At 39.3% G+C, this 20291-nt stretch overlaps 2 protein-coding genes across 4 annotated transcripts; both read right to left on the reverse strand.

The window, feature by feature from the left end:
* Positions 1–296: 296 nt before the first annotated feature.
* Positions 297–5892, reverse strand: LOC306739139 (interferon-induced protein 44-like; the record flags this gene model as incomplete). Its single annotated transcript, XM_079221101.1, has 7 exons — positions 297–1041; positions 2112–2212; positions 3015–3186; positions 3293–3445; positions 3546–3741; positions 4144–4192; positions 5421–5892. 7 exons carry the CDS (start codon positions 5890–5892, stop codon positions 847–849), a joined length of 1338 nt encoding a protein of 445 aa, XP_079077227.1. The 3' UTR covers positions 297–846.
* A 6533-nt stretch (positions 5893–12425) lies between these two features.
* Positions 12426–18628, reverse strand: LOC306739268 (interferon-induced protein 44-like). 3 transcript variants are annotated; one of them, XM_079221244.1, is made up of 8 exons: positions 18525–18628; positions 17846–18021; positions 17296–17344; positions 15722–15917; positions 14674–14826; positions 14129–14300; positions 13609–13709; positions 12426–12990 (listed from the first exon to the last, which is right to left on the reverse strand). In XM_079221244.1, exons 1-8 carry the CDS (start codon positions 18551–18553, stop codon positions 12799–12801), a joined length of 1068 nt encoding a protein of 355 aa, XP_079077370.1. In that variant the 5' UTR covers positions 18554–18628; the 3' UTR covers positions 12426–12798. The 3 variants fall into 3 exon arrangements, with proteins under 3 accessions (XP_079077370.1, XP_079077371.1, XP_079077369.1); XM_079221245.1 differs by having other exon boundaries at positions 14674–14820; positions 17296–17347; XM_079221243.1 differs by having other exon boundaries at positions 17296–17347.
* Positions 18629–20291: the final 1663 nt, after the last annotated feature.

The raw sequence follows: 20291 nt of genomic DNA on the forward strand, positions 1-20291 counted from the left end.
AACACAACATCTGTATTTTAAACACTATTTCAAGATGTGCGTTTGTTTAAAAGTTATCCTGAGCACAGAGCAGTTATTTTTTAACTTATTACTGTCACTGAGAGGACAGCTGCCAATTTATAATCCACTCTAATTCAATTAATTTCAATAGTGTAAAAGCAGGCTGATAAGAGGTGTGATGTGTGTTGTGTCACAGTCCTGTTGCACAGAGGGATCGCTCCTCAGCTGGTCCGACTCCAAAACTGTTTGCTGTAATAACTCTCTGACATTAATAAATTTCAGTTTTTCTGTTCATTCATGCACTTTGAGCTTTTATTGAACAACAAAATACTGAACTTAATTATTAAGTTTAGGAATGATAACGGATTTACAAAGGAAGTTTCCAAATTCTATACAACATCCAATAACAGACAAAACAAGCTAATATGCATTAATTTGTCTGCAGATACTGGGAAGTTGTTTCCATGGCATCAAATACTCTTCAGAAAAAGATGTATTACTACAATGAAAAAAACAGACTGGAATGAAAACGTTCATGACAGTTTAGTATTAGCACTATTAGTGTCAGTTCAGCACATGCAAAGTATAAACTGCAAGACTTTTTACCAGGACGCTTACTGTAAAGCAGAATCTCAAACTTTCTAAACTGTTTAGAAAAATCACCTCTTATATTGATGTTTTTCTTCATAATGACAATATCTTATTGTTATCAGGCATTTATCCATTTATGCAGTGCACCGGCAAGAATATGAATGGGATTAGCCATCTTGGATCTGACCTGCAGAACGATGGGTCATTTTGAAGGACTTTTCATTGCAGTTGGACAAGATATAAACAACTGTTGCACTATACTTTGATTTCAATGTTGCTTAATCGGTCACTGATTTCATCAAAGTAATTATCAGCAAAACGAAACATCTGGATGACGGCACTGAGAAGCAGGATGTCGCAGTTCTGGTCCAACTCCAACTCCTCGCTGTAATTCTTCACTGGAACCACACAGGACACCGGCACGCCGAGCCGAGCACTGGCCTCCTGAATCTGAATCACAAAATACTTGTTTCTAAAGACCCCAAGGAATTTTGCCAACATTTGTAATGTAGCAACTACATTTTATTTAAATGTGTATGTTCGACTTTGGAAAAGTTGGTTATATTGTTGGTGTTTGTTTTTGTAGGCTGCTCAATACAAAGCAAATAACTTCTAAACAAAAGTCAGATGACATAAAATAGTAAATATACCGTAACAGGCCATAGTATACCCCCAGTCCGGACTATACCTAGGGTTAAAGGGGCCTAGGCCAGATTATACCTCGGGTATATTATGGCCTAGAGTGGCCAATTTATACCCCTCAGGCCAGATTATACCCCCATGATATCAGTAGAGTTAAGTGATATACACAAGAATGAGGGTGAGAACGCTAACTGGCTTAAATCTTAAAACTCTAAAACATAGACTTGTATTACTTCAACCAGAAAAACTGAAAAAATATTAGACTTCTTTAAAGATTACTACGTCCTGAAACTTCCACTTCTAAGACTGCTAAGATATAAATGTTTAAAGTTAAACACTGATAACAACATCAAAACATCCACAAAGATCAAAGATTACTACCACACTTCTCAGTAGTGTTACACATTAAAATGAAGCTACTGTTACTGGTAGTATTGCACTGACCCGCAGAGCAATACACAAGTTGGGATATATTTCTGTGAGCTGCTTTGCATGTATGAAAGAGTTGTCATGCTCTTTGATGGCCTTACATTTTCTAACTCCTGGGCCAGTTTATTTAGTTATTAAGCATGTTGGTGTATTTGGACAGCCTGACACACTTTTTTCATTCCAAGATAGCTGTTGATTAGTTGAATCAGATCTGATTAGATCTGACTCTAGCTTGCTACACCAATACTAACGTTGTTATTATTACTCAAATTTCAACTTCATGAGATAACGAAAATTACGCAAATTGCGGTACCGCTGAACATGGCTATGTTTAGCTAAAAATAGCCTGATGACCGTTTCGACTCAATGGCAATAACGAATGGCATACCCCTTCACTGGCTAGCTAACGTTAGCCAACTATCAAGATTATAAAATCGTAAAATCCTCACCAGTTCCTTGATGTAGCCACTCTTGTAAACGTTTCTCACATCTTCGGCCACCAAAGGGCAGGCTTCATCAACTTTAGTGAGCAGGACCAGCTGAGGAATCCCTGGAAACAACAGAGCAGAGAGGATATTTCCAAAATGCTGTTGACTTATGTTGATAGTTTTACTTTTATGTTGCAATTTTTTTCAATTTGAAAAAACTTGCAAACACTTGTCTGAACTCATTCCCTCGTTTTCTCATTCACTAGTCCCTATGTAATAGACGCTGTGTCGTTTACTAGTCATCTTACATTGTCACATGACTCATTTTCACACTAAAATACGGAGCATTTCTTTGTTGACTGTCGAAGGAATTTGGCGTATATTCTATGGACAGTTGGACACTAGTGTTTTGCGTCATTGTAAACATGTTTGCATACATTTTCACAGTTCAGCACTTGGTATAAGAAGTGGAAATGTCTATGATTTTTACAAAGTTAAATGTTTAATTTGTGAGTACAGAACAAAACTCCCATGAAACCACCACAAGTTTGAGCATGCAGCTGAGAGAAGCAAAAGTAGAAATACTGCATTATTACTTGTAGGCTAGTAGTTTACAGTGTTGATCAGTGACACAGTACATTTACAACTTCACTACCAGCTGTTCCAATAGCTGTAAACCATGGCTTGTGGGATAAGTGAAGGTGGAGACTCAAGTGGGAACATAACATTTTTCTTCCTATAAATAATAAAAAACAATCAACAATTAATGTTGACATTATTTAAATAGTCATCATATAGGGTACCTTGTAGGTCTACAGTCTGTTTGTTGTACTTTATTGAGATTAAGAAAACGTATTCTGATATGTTCTAAGAGTGTGTACAGTATCTCTTCATTATAATTAAGTGAAATTCAATTGTACTGACCCATTAAGTTGATCTTTTTGCGGATAGCCTCCATCTTCTCCTCCAGCTTTTTGGGCATGATAGACACCTTGCAGGCATCAGTGACGTAGGCCACACAGTGGATCTTGTCCTTCAGAACTGGAGACTTACGATAGCCGTTGGTGTCCGATTGCAGAGGAGCAGACGGGTTGAACTGAGTCATTCAGTCGAGGGGAAAGATACGGACAGTTTGAGTTAACTGCAACCAAATCAATGATTACAACATTTAATATCTTGCTCAATGTCATGAAAAGCTGCACCTGATAACGGTCTGGTAGATGACCTTTAAGGATGCTGCAGATGTCATCGATATCAAGCCCCGCCCCAGTGCTTTCCTCCAGTCCCATGGTATCACAGAAGATGATTGGCAGGGGTTTTCCTTCTCGTCCGGCTTTCAAAGAGTAGGTGCGAAACTGTTGAGAACAAAACGATGGAGTAACAGACCACAAAATGGCGACCGTGCAGGTTTTTTATTCTGAAATCAATCACCATAAAAGGAAAACCTAACCTAACCTGTGTGGTGAGGCTGGTGGCAGAGCAGCCAGCGATGGCCTGACTGGTGACGTGGCCTCTGAATACAGAGTTGATAGAATTGAAGAAGCTGGACTTTCCAGCTCCAACTGGTCCAACAAGCAGGACGCGAAACTGGGACACAGAGCTATCTGTGGGTTTGTAACTCTTAATACTCTCAATCAGCTCCTTCCTCTTCCTGTAGAAACAAGAAAGTGTGTTTTTTTTTTTTTTTACTTTTCATTGATTGTTAAGGTTGTTTTCAGCCTGGTTGTAAAACAAAAAAAGGTATTTTGTGCACACAGCAAGTTGACCTCTGTGATGGTATCAGTCGTGGTTCCAGACATAATCAAGACAATAAGAAGAATTGTGCATTTCAAAATTGTATAGCTCAGTAAGCACAGCCAACAACATCATTGCATAGTATTACGCATAAACACTGAGTCCATTGTAATCTAAAGAAGTTGTTATAGTATACCCAGTCAAGCTTAGCAGCGTTGCATATCATAGCATGTGGAACATATGAACTTGTGTCACACTGTATCGTGTATTGTACTAAAGCATGTAAATCGCATTATGTGCAGGATGGTATCCATCTTACTCCGATTCCCAGGTGATGGTCCTCCAAGGCCTCTCAAGTTCTGTGGTTTCTGTTGAAGAGCAAAAACAACAATGATCTTATCAAGTTTTATTAAACTATTACCCACCTATGCAATTGTATTTCGTGAACAGAACAGAATATAAATATTACACAGCATAGTTTATGATATGATTTTTTTTCTTTTGCATTAATGTATGCAGATAAAATGTTTTATTAATATCACCCAATGAGTCTGTGACAAATGTTTATACGTTTGCTCAAGGCGTTTCTGAGATATAACGTATTATATATAATAGAACGGCCGTGGAGTCACAGTGACCTTGACCTTTGACCTCCAAAATCTAATCAATCATCTTGAGTCTAAGTGGATATTTGTGCCATCCAAGCATTCCTGAGATATCGGTTTCAAGAGAATGGGCTGGACTCAAAACCCTGAAAACATCAATTGAATTACAATTGTCACATACAGGTATTAACGGGAAATTTGACTTCTTCATTCAACCCATTCTAAGCATTTTTAGACACAGTGGGCTGCTGTAACGCACCCAGGTCTTTGTTCAAGGACACTTTTGACTTGCGGACACAAAGGAATATAAACAAGTTTGAAGTGATTACAAATGAGTGAGCTCTCAACTCGCATATCCATTTGCTTTCATTCATCTTGGCTTGTTTTTGAGTTTGAATGAAGTGTGTTTTGCGACACCTTCAGTGACTTGTTGGCAGGTGTTTGCTGCAGACACACCTAGTGCACCTTTCTAGTTAGTAATGCATTCTGTCGGAACCATGGTTGAAAGAAAACTGTTCCGACATGAAACTGCTCACAACAAGGTCTGTGGATTATCAAGAGTAACCAGGCTATGATTAATGGAGAAAAATAACTTTTTCAAATGTTTTTATTTTTTGGCCGCTTGGAGCACACTTGCAGAGCTGCTGCTGTACCCAGTTCATTCATTTGAACAGAGAAGTTGGAATAATCATATTTATTCATGCGCGTTATTTTTTGTAATACATTTAATTTATATTAATGTCATATTCATCTTTTGATTAAATTGTTTCATACCTGACCTTTTATTTACATTTTGCTTAAATATGTTATTTTGAGATAATGGGGGGGAGGGTATATCTAGTTTTTTCGAGAGGAGGCTCCAAAGCCATAACTATAATGTGAGAAGGGCATAGCTTTTTTAATTAAATTAAATGTTAGACTCAGCCCTTTACCACCCCAAATCATTTTATTATTATTATAATAATAATAATAATATTTATATTGAACTTACCTTCCACTTCATAGACTTCACACTCGGTCAGGTTGAGGTCGTTGCCATGCATCTCTGCAGCATGGAAGTTGTAATAATTCCCTGGATTGGAATAGGCTACTGTTGTGTTTCCATTGAGAAGAACCAACGTTTCTCCAAAATATGGACCACAGTTACCCATCATTTTCACTGCATTAGCTGGGACAGTGACTGGATATTTGAGGAGCTTTTCTCTAGTGAAGGTAAAAAGAAAGGCCTTGTCATCAGGCATGTACTGCCCCGACTGACTGAAGGGTTGTTTGGTGTGGCCTCCAAACACATAACCAGAAGCGTTGTAGCCCACAGACACGGTGGGACAGCGGTTGTCACATCGCTTGTGGAAGGCCGCGGCGGTGAAACTGTGTATGCTGGCTTTGTACAGCAGCTGGAGTTTGACTCTTCCCAGTTGGGAGCAGATTGTTCTCTGCTGGCTTCTGGTTAGCATGGAGCTCATGGTGGACAGTTGGTCTGTTGAAGTGTGTAAAGGATAGTGAATTACGTTTTCTCACTTTGGTGTCTACAAAAAGAAACAGTTGCATAAAAATGCAGGATATCCAGAAACATGTTACTTCTTTTAATCCCTCTGGATACACTAGATGCACCCTATGCTCAAGGTCAATATAATAAATTAAATAAAACAATTGTTAAAATCATCTCAAAACTACATTCCACAAAAACATTAAAGAAAATAGCATGACATTGTCCAGTGTTGTGATGATGCATTGTGGTAAACATAATACACAAGTTATTTGGTCCAGTAGCTTCTGTCATCATTTGTAATTTATACTTCAAGAGTAACAATATTCTTCCTCATTTTATCAAAGTTAGGACTTAAAATAAGAGGTTTCCTTAAAACACTACAAGTCCTGCTCTCCTGTGCTAACCTGGCACAGAATAATATAAACTGTAAATGTTTTGATAAACACCAGAATAAAGAAAAGGTTTGCCACACCCTATTATTACTACCGACTGCAACCGCCATGCCAGCTTTTCACTTTCTTTTTCAACCGGAAAGGAACTTTTAGATCTGTTGGGTTAAACCGTAACTATTTCTAAAACCAGATGACAATCAAGGAATGATCCTGACACTTTCGGTTTCTAATTTCAGTTCCGGGATTGGGTATTAATCCGGGAAAAAGGCATAGTAGGATTCAAATTAAGATTGAATACAATTAATGTGAACTAGCCTAAACGTGTTCAGCCTTACCTTCTGCCTAAATAGTCGCGGAGTTCTAACTGAAGATGTAACGTTGCCTGTGCTGACCCGGTGACGCGCAGTTTCTCTGGAAATGAAACTGGAAGGGTCCGTACTGGAATAATCTGGCCTTCAAAATAAAACGAAGTTTGTCTCTAAATAAACTAATTTAGCTTTCGGTATTAGTTTAAAACAAATTCTGAGTGAACTCAGTTTAGATACTAATGCCATTTTAGCTGAATGCACTTATTACTATAACGCTTGATGTAACAGAATCATGACACAGTGTTGGTTGCGGAGTCTGTCTCTATGTAATTACTTTCTAGGACACATCAATATGATGGAAAGGGAGAGGAAGGAATCCTTGAATCCGATGTTCTGGATTTACAGGACATTCCTTCTTCCCAAATCCATCGTTCTTGTCGGCCACACCAGTTGCCACGCTGGAGGAAGCTCCTTGTCTTTTATGTGCACTAACACAACATCTGTATTTTAAACACTATTCCAAGATGTGTGTTTGATGTTGTCGAAAAAGTTATCCTGAGCACAGAGCAGTTATTTTCTAACTTATTACTGTCACTGAGAGGACAGCTGCCAATTTATAATCCACTCTAATTCAATTAATTTCAATAGTGTAAAAGCAGGCTGATAAGAGGTGTGATGTGTGTTGTGTCACAGTCCTGTTGCACAGAGGGATCGCTCCTCAGCTGGTCCGACTCCAACACTGTTTGCTGTAATAACTCTCTGACATTAATACATTTCAGTTTTTCTGTTCAGTCATGCATTTGAGCTTTTATTGAACAACAAAATACTGAACTTAATTATTAAGTTCAGGAATGATAACAGATTTACAAAGGAAGTGTCCAAATTGCAAACTAGAAGCACAAGCTAATATGCATGAATTTGTCATTAGTGTCAGTGCAGCACATACAGTATAAGTATAAACTGCAAGACTTTTTACCAGGACACTTACTTTAAAGCAGAATTTCAAACTTTCTAAACTACCGTTTAAAAAAAATCACCTCTTATATTGATGTTTTTCTTCATAATGACAACAGTTTATTGTTATCAAGCATTTATCTATTTATGCAGTGCACCGGCAAGAATATGAATGGGATCAGCCATCTTGGATCTGACCTGCTGAACGATGGGTCATTTTGAAGGACTTTTTATTGCAGTTGGACAAGATATAAACAACTGCTGCACAAATAAGTCCTATAATTTGATTTCAATGTTGCTTAATCGGTCACTGATTTCATCAAAGTAATCATCAGCAAAACGAAACATCTGGATGACGGCACTGAGAAGCAGGATGTCGCAGTTCTGGTCCAACTCCAACTCCTCGCTGTAATTCTTCACTGGAACCACACAGGACACCGGCACGCCGAGCCGAGCACTGGCCTCCTGAATCTGAATCACAAAATACTTGTTTCTAAAGACAACAAAGAATTTTGACAACATTTGTGATGTAGCAACTAGGGGTGGGGGAAAAAATCGATACAGCATATTATCGCGATATTTTGCTCAGTTTGTCAGGTGCATGCCACATTTGTGACTGTTGGTCAGTTTGTCCCATTTTGCTGCAATAAAAATGATTGAAGGGAGATGAACAGACTGACAACTAGTGATGGTGAGATAAAGCTTCCTGAAGCGTTGAAGCTTTCCATCGAATTGGTTCGAGAAGCTTCATGATGCTTCATTTGCTCTACTGCGCCATCAAGTCGATAATAAATGTAAAACAGGCAGTGGTTATAACAACACCATGACTTTGGAGTCCGAAGCTTTGAAATTAATGAATGAACGAATGATGTTTGTGACGCCAATACATACATTATGAACTTATTAATATGGTGTCTGTCTTTATGATACAATTGCGGGGTCCAAAGGGAAAGTGGAAACAAATTGGGGAGACTGTGCTTATGTTACTTGGGACAACAGTTTATCCATTTTTATTTAGAAAGAGCAACATTTCTACAGTGCTGGGCTTCAGGCGGTTTCTTTTTTTCGAGACGATTTTGCCTGCTTTTGAAAACACCCGTTCACAGGGCACAGATGAAGCTGGAGTACAGAGAAAAGCAACCGCCAGTTTGTACGAATTGGGATAAACTATTTTCAGTCCTTCCCAATACTCAAGAGGGTTCTCCAATCTTTCAATGTTTGGTTCCCCCAGGTACGTTTGGACCTCTACTGTTGCGTCCGCAGTGACGTTCGGGGTCCTCGCCTGCAGGACTGTGGTGTCCAAACGACGCCACAGTTTGCTCCCTAAGACAGACAAACAGGCTGTAAGAGACTAAATACAATAACACAATTAGAATGTATCCAGTATCCATTACCTTGAGTCACAGGCTGAGAAGCTTCAGATGTGTGTGGTTCTGAGGAGGAGGAAGTGGAGGAAGACACGCTGTTTCGGATCCCAGCACATTCAGAAGTGAGCCTTCTCTCGGCATCTGCTGCTTTGTTGGGGCTAAAGAAGCCTATCTTCTTAAACCTGGGATCCAGCAGTGTCGCCAGTGATATGGCGGTCATCGATTGCATAGTGTACAGCTTCTGCCTTAACTGTCTCCTCAGACTCTGAGCCATTGCAATGCTCTCTGCACTTTGGACACGTCCCATTTCTTCCTCCACCGTGTGGTGTAGCATTGATAGAAGAGGAATGACTTTTGATCCAGACACTCTCTTCTCCTCTGACAGCTCAACGGTGGCATCATGAAATGGGGACAGCACTTTCAGACATTCTGCAATAATGACATAATGTTCTGACGACAGTGGCGCAACGTCTGTGCATAGACCTGCCAAAGCTGCTCCTACAGGTTCCCTGAGGTCGTAAAACACGCTGGAGCATATGGTACGTGCTATTCCAGCGTGTATCCACCTCTTGGATCAGCTTCAGTGCTGGCAGGCCCAGTTGATCCTGCATCTGTGTCAGCCTCTCTTATAAATTTTGCCAACAAAAAGTGATTTGGTCAAGTGTCTGCAGCAATTTAAACAAAACAGCGTCATTTAGAATATTGCAGTGAAATAAAGGAATTCACCTTTGCAGTGGTGCTGCTCTTGAAATAGCCCACTATCTTTCTGGAGTTTGCCCGAATGTCAGACAACACTGTGTTTTGGGCAAGAGCCTTTTTTATGAGCCTTTTTTCTTCTCATCCGGCTTTCAAAGAGTAGGTAGCAACTGTTGAGAACTAAACGATGGAGTAACAAACCACAAAATGCATTTTTTTTTTAAATTTTGAAATCAATCACCACAGAAGGAAATCAATAACTGGCAGGAAGTAACCTGTTTGGTGAGGCTGGTGGTAGAGCAGCCAGCGATGGCCTGACTGGTGACGTGGCCCCAAGTTGATAGAATTGAAGAAGCTGCACTTTCTAGCTCTAACTGGTCCAATAAGCAGGACGCGAACCTGTGACACAGAGCTATCTGTGGGTTTGTACATTCTAATACTCTCAATCAGCTCCTTCATTTTCCTATAGAAACAAAACCATATTGTTTTAATCTGAGAACATTGTTAGTAGTTTTCAGCCTGGTTAGGTTTATAACAATTAGTCAAGAATTGTACAGTTAATAACAGTATAGTATAGCATTAAACCTTGCACCATGGAGTTGAAATTTTTTTTCTTGATAAAATTATGCTCAGATCATGCTGGATGTTCATACTTATGATAAAAAATATGTTATAAAAGTGAGTTATTTGAAAATATAATTTTTTTCTTACAACTAAATTCTGAAAAAATGTATATAAAATAACACAACTATTAGAACTCATAGGGGGTTCATACTTAAGCAATAAGGTACGAGAGGCAGTACTGTATTGTCAATAATGTACTGTTCAAGGGTGTTGTTAGGCCCGACAAGCAGCGGAGGGCCGACAAACCCTTGAACTGTACATTATTGTAGACACGGTACTGCCTTGAGTACCTTATTGCTTTTATAATATGGTTACCTAAGACTTTATAAATAGTATTAGTAAGCTCCCTTTCAGCACAAAATAGTTGTAGCTACCAAACGTTGTGTATCGCATTTCAGCGACAGAGAAAATAGTCCCGTATGTGTATGGTGGTTGCCGCCATACACATACGGGACTATAAAACTGACTGCAGTCAGTTTTTACACCAAATAGTTAAAGTCACATAATCGTCTCTTCAACAAAAAAGAAGCTATTCATAACTTTCCTCTTTTCTGACCCTTATACCTAACTTGTTCAGTCCATGAGGCCTTTCAGCTGATGATTTGTAGGTTTTGTCCTTTATCTCTTTGTTTTTTGCCTTACTGTACGTCATCATTTTTACTTTTATGATACATTTTAATCATAAACTTAAGATAGTATTGTTGAACTTTAATCATGGGTGATGTTAAAACAATGTGCAATTGACAGGTAATAAGATTATCAATAATATATATATTTTTCAAAATACAAAAATGGCATGTGATATTAGCCCCCATACATGGGGGCTCTGGCACTGTACCCATTCCCTGTACTCATTCCCGGTTCCCTGTACCCATTCTTCAAGTAGTCTTATAATATGGGTAGATCAATAGTTATGAATAGCTTCTTTTTTGTTGAAGAGACGATTATGTGACTTTAATTATTTGGTGTAAAAACTGACTGCCTGGTCAGTAAATCATAGATTTACTGACCAGGCAGTCCGTTTTATAGTCCCATATGTGCGTCCCGTATGTGTATGGCTGCAACCACCATACACATACGGGACTATTTTCTCTGTCGTTGAAATGCGATACACAACGTTTGGTGGCTACAACTATTTTGTGCTGAAAGGGAGCTTAATATTACTATTTATGAAGTCGCAGGTAACCATATTATAAAAGCAATAAGATACTCGAGGCAGTACTGTATCTACAATAATGTGCTGTTCAAGGGTTTGCCGGCCCTCTGCTGCACGTCGGGCCTAACAACACACTTGAACAGTACATAACCCTAACCCTATTGACGACACAGTACTGCCTTGAGTACCTTATTGCTTAAGTAAACTATACCAAGGTTTTTAGCTCCAAGTAAACTACACCAAGGAGTTTAGCTCAAAGTAAACTATACCAAGGAGTACCATCATACAATATTTATCATTCGATAATTAAGATGTACTTGAAATGTGTTTGATTTTATTTTTGTTATTCATGTTTTTTTTCTTATTAATGGTATATTTGACACTGAACTAGTTTATCTTTATCTCAGTGATAGTGTCCAAATGAGCATAACATATGACTGGTTTGTAAAAACTACACAGACAACAAAATAGATGTAAATGTTGATCAACATCTTATTCCCTTCTGCTCAAAATAAAACAAGTAAAAAACTCAAAAGTTGACATTCTCCATCCATTGGATTTGGGAGTGACGCGGATATGAAAGCTAGTTTATCTGTCTTTCCTTTACAAGCAGGAAAAGTATTTCTCTCTTTTATTTGAGAAAAGTTCTTATTTGTGTTCACTATGACCCTGAAATTATGTCTCTTGTGTCTCTGAATGAATGCAAACAAAACTACAGAGCAAAATCACACTCTTTCTGATTGAACCAATCTATGAACTGTGGCCCCAGATCGCTGCGCACGCGCACACATGCCGGTTTCCTAGGGGCTAGAAACGCCCCTGCTGCTCATTATATTGTATTATTGTGAACAATAAGGGAGTACGCTCGCCTGTAGCGATCCCGCATTAAGACCAAAAGGCAGCTGTCAGAGTGAGAGACACCAATAAAATCATACAATGTAAAATAAAATTGTTAAACCTTTTGTGTTGTGCTTTTTGTGTCAAACAAGGAGAAAGGCAGACATAGTATGACAGGTCAAGATCACTTTAAATTTCATTCCAACATAAAACAAAATTAAGTGTGAGAAAACTGCCACTCAAAACAACTTGTGTTTGTATGAATGGTTCTCGCATGAGGCTCATTGTCCATGATATAAAGACAATAGTTTATGCTTACAAAAAAGATACTACAAAGTTCAGATTTTATTTTGAATTAAATGTCGAAAGCATAAAGGTTTACATGAAAGTTTAAAGCCACTACGTGTGACATTTTATGTGATTGTCCTGTAGCTTTGATAGTCAGAAATGATCAAATCCTGTTCACAAAATCAAATTAAACCACAAACGATTATTTTAATGTGAATGATGACTTTTTCAATATTTTTTGAAAAAAAAGGGAATGTTTTAGTCTATCTTTGGCCCTGTGTGGTGAGATGTGTTGTCCTGGAAATGCAGGTCAGTATACTGCAGGATGTGGTCGACAGCACTAAGCAGAAGCACATCAGTGTTCACGTCCAGGTCCAGCTCGGATGAGTAGTTCTTCACTGGGACGATGTAGGAGGTGGACATACCCAAAAGAGCTCCAGCTTTACCCATCTGCAAACACACAGAAATGTCATTACAAACTGGGTGACACTTACAAATGATCATCTCAAGCGCTGTGGTTTGAAACGAGTGAGTCAAGTTTATTCTCACAGAAAGATATGTACTTTTAGTTTGAAAATAATCTAGGCAGAGAGGAATACAAAATAAAAAGGATCTGCCTGTAGTTTCTCTTTTTTTGTAAATGTAAGAAAAAAGTACAAGCTGTACAGTTACAGACTATTTGATATTTTATAATGTAATTGACTACTCCCCTTGTTTACTGTTAAATGTATTTTAATAGCCTCTTTATTTTGTATCCACATTGTAGATCACATAGAGAAGTTGACCCACTGAGATTAATAGTTCACATGACTCTCTGGTAATATATTATCAAAACTAAAGCATTACAAGTTACTAATTCACCATTGTATCCTCACATGCATGTTCATAAGACATGTTAACTAAATGACAACCTTAGTGTCTGTATTATGCAATACCTTCATGGTCAGATGGTTAGTGCATTTCCATTTCTCATTTACAGATAATTTAGAGGAAATGTCTCCGAGACTGGAAAGTTAAATTACAATGCATGAACACTTCTCCAACTGCATAAGGTTTATTTCAACCTACCATGTCCCGAATGATGTGGCTCTTGTAAACCTGGGTGGCGTCTTTGTCCGTTTCTGAACAAATTTGGTCAACGTGGGTCAGCAGAGCCACCTGGTGAACACCTAACAAACACAAGGCTGTCATTAAGGTTTCATTGCAATAAAACATATTTTAATTGTTATATTCCAGATAAATACATTAACTGACAGTTATAATTTCAACAGTGCTTAATTCAGTTAATTTCTAAAGGTTTTAGAGCTAAAGTTGTTCTTCACTTCTGCATCAAACCAAATGCAAAATCCAACCGAAATAAACAGGTCTGTGAAATCTTTGCGGATTATGGAATAAATCTGGACATCATAAACACATTCTGAACAATTAAAACTAAGTTAAATTAATAATAATGTAATAAGGTAAAAACTGACAAAGTACTGCTTTTCCACTTTGGTTTGAAAAGTCAAAGCCCAGTTTGGCTGACAAGGAACTTCAATCAGTTGGTGAAATCGTCTTTGTTTTAACTGCTTGTTTTTCCTTTTCTTACCCAGGTCACTGATGTGCTCACGGAGCTGCTGGAAGGTGGTGCGGAGGCCTTTAGGGTAGGTCAGGACTTTAGAGGCGTCCACCACAAAGGCCACACAATGGATCTTATTTTGGAGGCTTGGCCTCTTCACATAGCCCACAGTCTCAGACCTCACTGGCTGATCTGGGCTAAACTGAGAGAGAGAAATGAAGAGCAACACAACTCATGTTGAGTGTTAAGAGGATCGCTAAAGCTTTTACAATTCATCCTGACGGGACCATGACTGTCTGTAAATTTCATGGCAATCCATCCAATAGGGGTCGAGACATTTCACTCAAAACCACAAATGTTAACCTAATGGTGGCGCTAGAAGTAAAGTCAGAGGGCCACCAAAGTCATTACAATGAATCCTTTGGGAATCATGAGAGTCTGTATAAAATACTGTGCCAATCCATCTGGTGGTTGGTGAGTAATATTTCAGTCTGGACCAAACAACCAACGATACACCGGCATTGCTCTTTAGCACAATGCTACAACTACAACATTACAAGATCGACCCTGCTTACCTTGTGCCCCTCAGGTACGTGACCTTTAATGATAGACAGGATGTCGTGGAGGGTTGGTCCAGTCATTTCTTCACCTCCCAGGCCCATCATATCGCACAATATCAGTCCAGTGGGATGCTCTCCATTCTGACCATGGATGTTGAAGGACTGCAGCTGACACACACACACACACACACACACACACACACACACACACACACACACACACACACACACACACACACACACACACACACACACACACACACACACACACACACACACACACACACACACACACACACACACACACACACACACCACAAGTTAATGGGATGGATGCCTAAACCATCCCAACTGCTGATTGGAGGGATGCTTCAATACGGTCTTCTGGAGAACAAACTCGAGACATTGTGGTTCAGTGTTGCTTTTTGTGTGTGTGTCTTGTCTGTCGGTATCTATATTTTAATATATTTATATTTAATTTTGTTGTCATACAGCAATTAAGTTTGAATTGAGCATGAAAGTACATTATTGACTTGAAAAACATCTGAAACACGGGTGAATGCATCAACTTCATGATAACCAGGCCAACTTCATTCACTCAAAAAGACCATGAGATTTAAAGAAAAGCTATTAAGTGGATGTTGAGTTCAGTTTTAGTCAATTTTTTAACTAATGTTGCATGAGATGATGTTTCACAAAGAAACTTGCAAAACGTCTTTGTGAAAATCGTGTCCAAAAAGCTTTTATTAAACATAAAATGTAAATAACTGACAACACCACCGATGGTCGTTCTCAACTCAGAGCCCTGGGAGAGTGAAACCAGGGTTTAGGCCGTGTTTTTCCTTTTTGTGGGTGAATTGCTCAGATCCCCTCTTGAATCCAGTAGGGATTCAATGTCTTACTCAAAGGCCAAATGAGGCACACACTCTTTTCAGTATCTCCCCATTGTTAGTGTTAGAAACCCAACAATACATTTGGCTCATTAAGTGCCCACCTCGCTCAAAAATAAATGTCTATTATTTTAGTGAATTCCCTCAGTTACATGTTACTGCTCTACTTGTACCTTCTTGGTGAAGCTGTTCGAGGAAGAGCCCACCATGGCTCGGTTGGTGACTCTTCCATTAAACACAGACTGGACTGAGCTGATGAAGCTGGACTTTCCAGAACCAACCGGACCCAAGAGGAGAACCTGAGCCTGATTCACATCGGCACAGCTTGGTATGTAGGAGCTGATAGTCTTCATCAGGCTCGTCTTTTTCCTAGATTAGAATTTAAGTTACTTGCTGGTTTACTTTTCACTTTAAATAAACAGAAATATATTATAAAAATATATACTGCTGCTATGGGGCAATTCATGGTTCCACATTAGTCTTTGTCGAGAGGGTCTTGTAGAGTCATAGAAATCTAGAAAAGGATTTCATACTTTACTAAAGGATTTGGAGGACCCTTTGAGTGTAGATTATATTTTTTTCAAGTTTCAATAAATACATAACATCTATCAAATACATAACACCTAGTGAGAAAAGGATGGGGTGGGGCACGTTGCTTCTCTGTTAAAAGGATCAAACGTCTAGAGTCTTGTGAAAGCTACGACCACATAGGCTTTATTTGGTAAGAATAACATCTCCTATAAGCTTTAAAAATACTTATCCTGGAGGCTGACAGCTTCGGACATGAGCAACATGTGTAATACGTCTGCTGGCTGGCCTTTACGTCGAGGACATAATGGATCAATGTTAGAATAAATCTAGCATTCGTGTAATGAGCCCTGTGCACCACTTTTAGCTGTATTAAGATCTATACATCAAGTCTAAAATAGAGTCCCATTGGCCATTTGTTACAACCACCCCAAGATCTGAGTCCCAGGCCATTCTTATGTTTTCAAAGGAGTCTGGGTTGATATTGTTAATGAACTTGTTAATCTGGGATATCAATCCTCTGCTGTTCGAGTTTAATTCTAGGAGGCTGTCAATATGTGATCATAGGCTTATTCGGAAATGAGTCAAATGTCTTTCGTACGAAGAAAATTACGCAAATGTGTCTTCTATGTATAAATTATGGATTGATCTGATCCCTTTATCAAAACACAAGAGTAAATGCATGGTCTGTACATGAGGGTGTAAACATGGGATTCAATTTAATGGGGGAGAGGCTCCATGCAGCCCAAAATGTCTCCTAAACTGAGCCCATGTTCTTATTGTGTGATTCACTATTATGTTTGGACTCAAGAAGGGCCAGGGCTGCTCAGTAGATGAGGTAAAGCTAGGCCTCCTGTCACGTTGGGTCTTGCTGATCCGACTAGGTTTGTTCCCCCATATGAAAGAAATGATATTAGATTTTTGAATCAGGATGGGAATATTTTGGAAGAGATAAAAAGTTAGGTAATATTTTAATTTTAATTAGGTTAACGCGCAACCTAAGGCCCAGCGATTCAAATCCTGTTTACACATATTCAGAAGGACAGTAGTACTTGGGGATTGACGTCAATCCCCAAGTACTACTTGTACTACTTAATACCATCTCAGCCTCCTGAAAGGTTAAAAGACAAGAAGGAAGTGCCCCTGCTTCAGAATGGGGAAAGTTCACTTTTTTGTCAATTGACCTTATATCCTGATAGAAAGTCATTTTTGTACTCACTCTTCTGTCCACTCTATGTCTCTCCATTGAGATACCAAATTTGGTCGAGCTGCTGAGGAGAAGATGATGAGGTTAAATCCAATATTCCGTTTGCTATGTTTCACCTCTTTTGATGAATGAAATACATGAAAATGTATCTAAATATAAAAATGTACCTTGTATTTTTTATTTCAATGTATTTTCACATAATGCTTGCACAGTGAATACAGACAAGAATGAGGCCCCATGTAGTGACACACCAGGCTGGTGACCTACTGTACTGTATGTAAGACTGGACGTAGAGAGAAAGAAAGACATACAGCGGTGAGACGTAGACGTGTGCATTTGCAATTTGATGCACATTACTGAATGAAAGCGATTTATGGGATTTTGTTCATTGCATAAAGGGTTTTGAAGAAGGCCTTAATTGTTTTTGGCCATTTCCACTGTGTCTACTGTTTTTTTAAAATGCATTCAAACAATGGAGGAAAACCACAAGAGTAGCCGACATATTCAATGGTGGTGCTGATCTTTGACAGTTTTCTTGGTGAGGAACTGTTAAGTAGCTTACCTGGGAATGTAAACAAATGATTGTTCTCCCTTTTCTCTGTTGAACTGGCATCTGTAACTTTGCTGGAAGAATCTTTGGTGGACCCGAGCAAGTAGATAGCAGGTTTAGCTGAAGCAGACGGAACTGTGCCAAATGTGGCTGAATCACGGATCTTTCCAAATGAAAAGCCACCAATGCTGATGAGGAAAACAATCACATGCATCAACGCATACAAAAGTCAATAAAAGTGTTTTATAAGAATCAAACGGACAGAGACAGAGTAAATACTGGAATTACTCAGACATAAACTGAAATTGAAGTCTGCCAATTAGTCACAAAACTGAGACAAAAGCTCTTTTGCATTTGCTCTCTAGTCCTCTCTGAAAGACTGGTGCCTCCGATACTAAAAACTCCTGATTCAACTGCCTATTACTGGAGGACAGTATTCCCTTTTCACAATATGGAGACTTACCATGGAGATATACAATACATTAACTAAATGTTTTCACTTTTTGTGCCAAGAAACACCTCCATGTGCGCCTGTCAAGCACTGCCAGCCTTTCTGAAACTTAACTACCACAGGCTACCTGTGTAATTTAACTACCGCTAAGTCTACCTGCGTTACTTAACTACTAAGTCTACCTGCGTTACTTAACTACTAAGTCTACCTGCGTGCGTTGCGTTGCGTGGAAAACATTACCTGCATTTCTCTTGAGTTGGTTTCTCCATAATCACCGCTGTATCTAGACGTGGCGACCAACAGCGGCTCGAGGACAGACGTCGAGACTATGAAGCAGAGGCGACTCCCTTTCTGGGGAAAAGAAAGTGAAACTTAACTCTGGGTCTCAGACAGAGGCAAGATGGTGCACGACACAAGTAGCACTGCTGAGCCAGCGCGTTGTTGTCTGCTTCAATCCGCCCACCGAACTCAGTGACAATGCTCTCTGACATCAGGCAAAGCTGGTTGCTCTCTCCAAACAACACACATCAACACCTCACATGCGTTTGGGGCACTTGTGACTATCATTTTAGTAAATATGATGATTAAAATTCTAATTGATTACCTTAATTGCTGAATGACATAATTTATGACACTACATTGTCATTTCACGAGAATGGCATTTGCAAACTCATCGAATACAGCTGGACCTGTTTGTAGGAGAGACTACAGTAGACAAAGTGCTATGAATATTTGTTTGAGTAGCCTATTAAATTCAAATACAAAAAACATGCAACAATTCTAGATTTTGTGGAGCGTTTATTGTGCAGTTTCCTCAGAAGTTAGGAAACCAAACAGTTGTTTGCAGGGCTCTCAAGTTTTTAAGACAGGTAAGAGTGACATCTCCTCCATGGTGAGGGCAGCGCGACCAGGTCATGTTTGTGCGCTGCGGCACATTAAATAGCCTAGAGGTTTTTTTCAGCGTGAGAAATACGATGTCTGGCGGGAGGGCGTGACTTAAGACCGAAATGCGTGACAGTCACGCTCAATGCGTGACACTTGAGAGCCCTGTGTTTGCCAACAGCCAATAAACCATAAAGAAGAAGAAGAAGTTAGGACCGCCCCTTTCTATGAATGGTTGCTTTGTGTCTATTTTACCCAATAGAAGGTTTCACAAAGGAATTAGTAACACGTTCATCCTTAAATGTTACTGCAAGGGATGACATGTTATACAATGTTAACTTACATGCCAACACAGGCCCTTTCATTCCTCTGACACATTTTGCGACAGGAAGTGACACTGAGTTTATAATACAACAGTTTATAAGTAGCCTAATATGAAGCAGGATGACTTTCTCATAGAGAGGGCCAATGGGAAGGTAGACTGACTGCGTTGGTGGACATTGGATGAGGACATCACAGCAGAGACATGCAGGGGATGGTTTCAACATGCTGAAAGAAGACGTGCATGTACTTTATGAGCAAACATCATGTTAATGTCTTAAAGTTAAATTAGATCAGACAACCAGTAACTATTTGTAAGCTAGATAAGCGGGGATGAGGGCTGTACTACTGAGCAGGAAATGTACAGTATATATGTTTCTATTGTTTCTACTAATCTTATCCACTAGTGGGAGCTCTAGTCTTGTGTTTGAAGTTTGATGCTGACTCGCTAGCTGACAGCAGGGTCCACCTGTGGCCACCCTTCACCCTCTTTCCTCCACAGGGAGAACCCGTGGCCTGATATCCCAAACTCCTACACATGTCCTTACACACAGTCAGTGGCATCACTCAGTAGCTTTTCATAACTGAATGTTTTTATCTGAATATTACTTTGTAATTGATGGTGGTGATTTCTATTTCTTGGATAAGAAAATATGCACTGTGTGTGAGTGTGTGTGTGTGTGTGTGTGTGTGTGTGTGTGTGTGTGTGTGTGTGTGTGTGTGTGTGTGTGTGTGTGTGTGTGTGTGTGTGTGTGTGTGTGTTTCTTGACTTGTTTGAGAGAGGGTTCGTTTGGCATTGTATAC

The sequence above is a fragment of the Taurulus bubalis genome (genome assembly GCF_910589615.1).
Source record: "Taurulus bubalis genome assembly, chromosome: 7".
In the NCBI taxonomy this organism is placed as follows: Eukaryota; Metazoa; Chordata; class Actinopteri; order Perciformes; family Cottidae; genus Taurulus; species Taurulus bubalis.

Excerpts from the sequence above, each read along its gene's own strand:
- LOC306739268 (XM_079221243.1), bottom strand. The coding sequence starts at position 18,553 with ATGGAGAAACCAACTCAAGAGAAATGCAG. Across the intron at positions 18,022-18,524 it reads CCAACTCAAGAGAAATGCAG|CATTGGTGGCTTTTCATTTG; the intron begins GTAATGTTTTCC and ends TTTCCTCATCAG. Across the intron at positions 14,827-15,721 it reads CGAACAGCTTCACCAAGAAG|CTGCAGTCCTTCAACATCCA; the intron begins GTACAAGTAGAG and ends TGTGTGTGTCAG.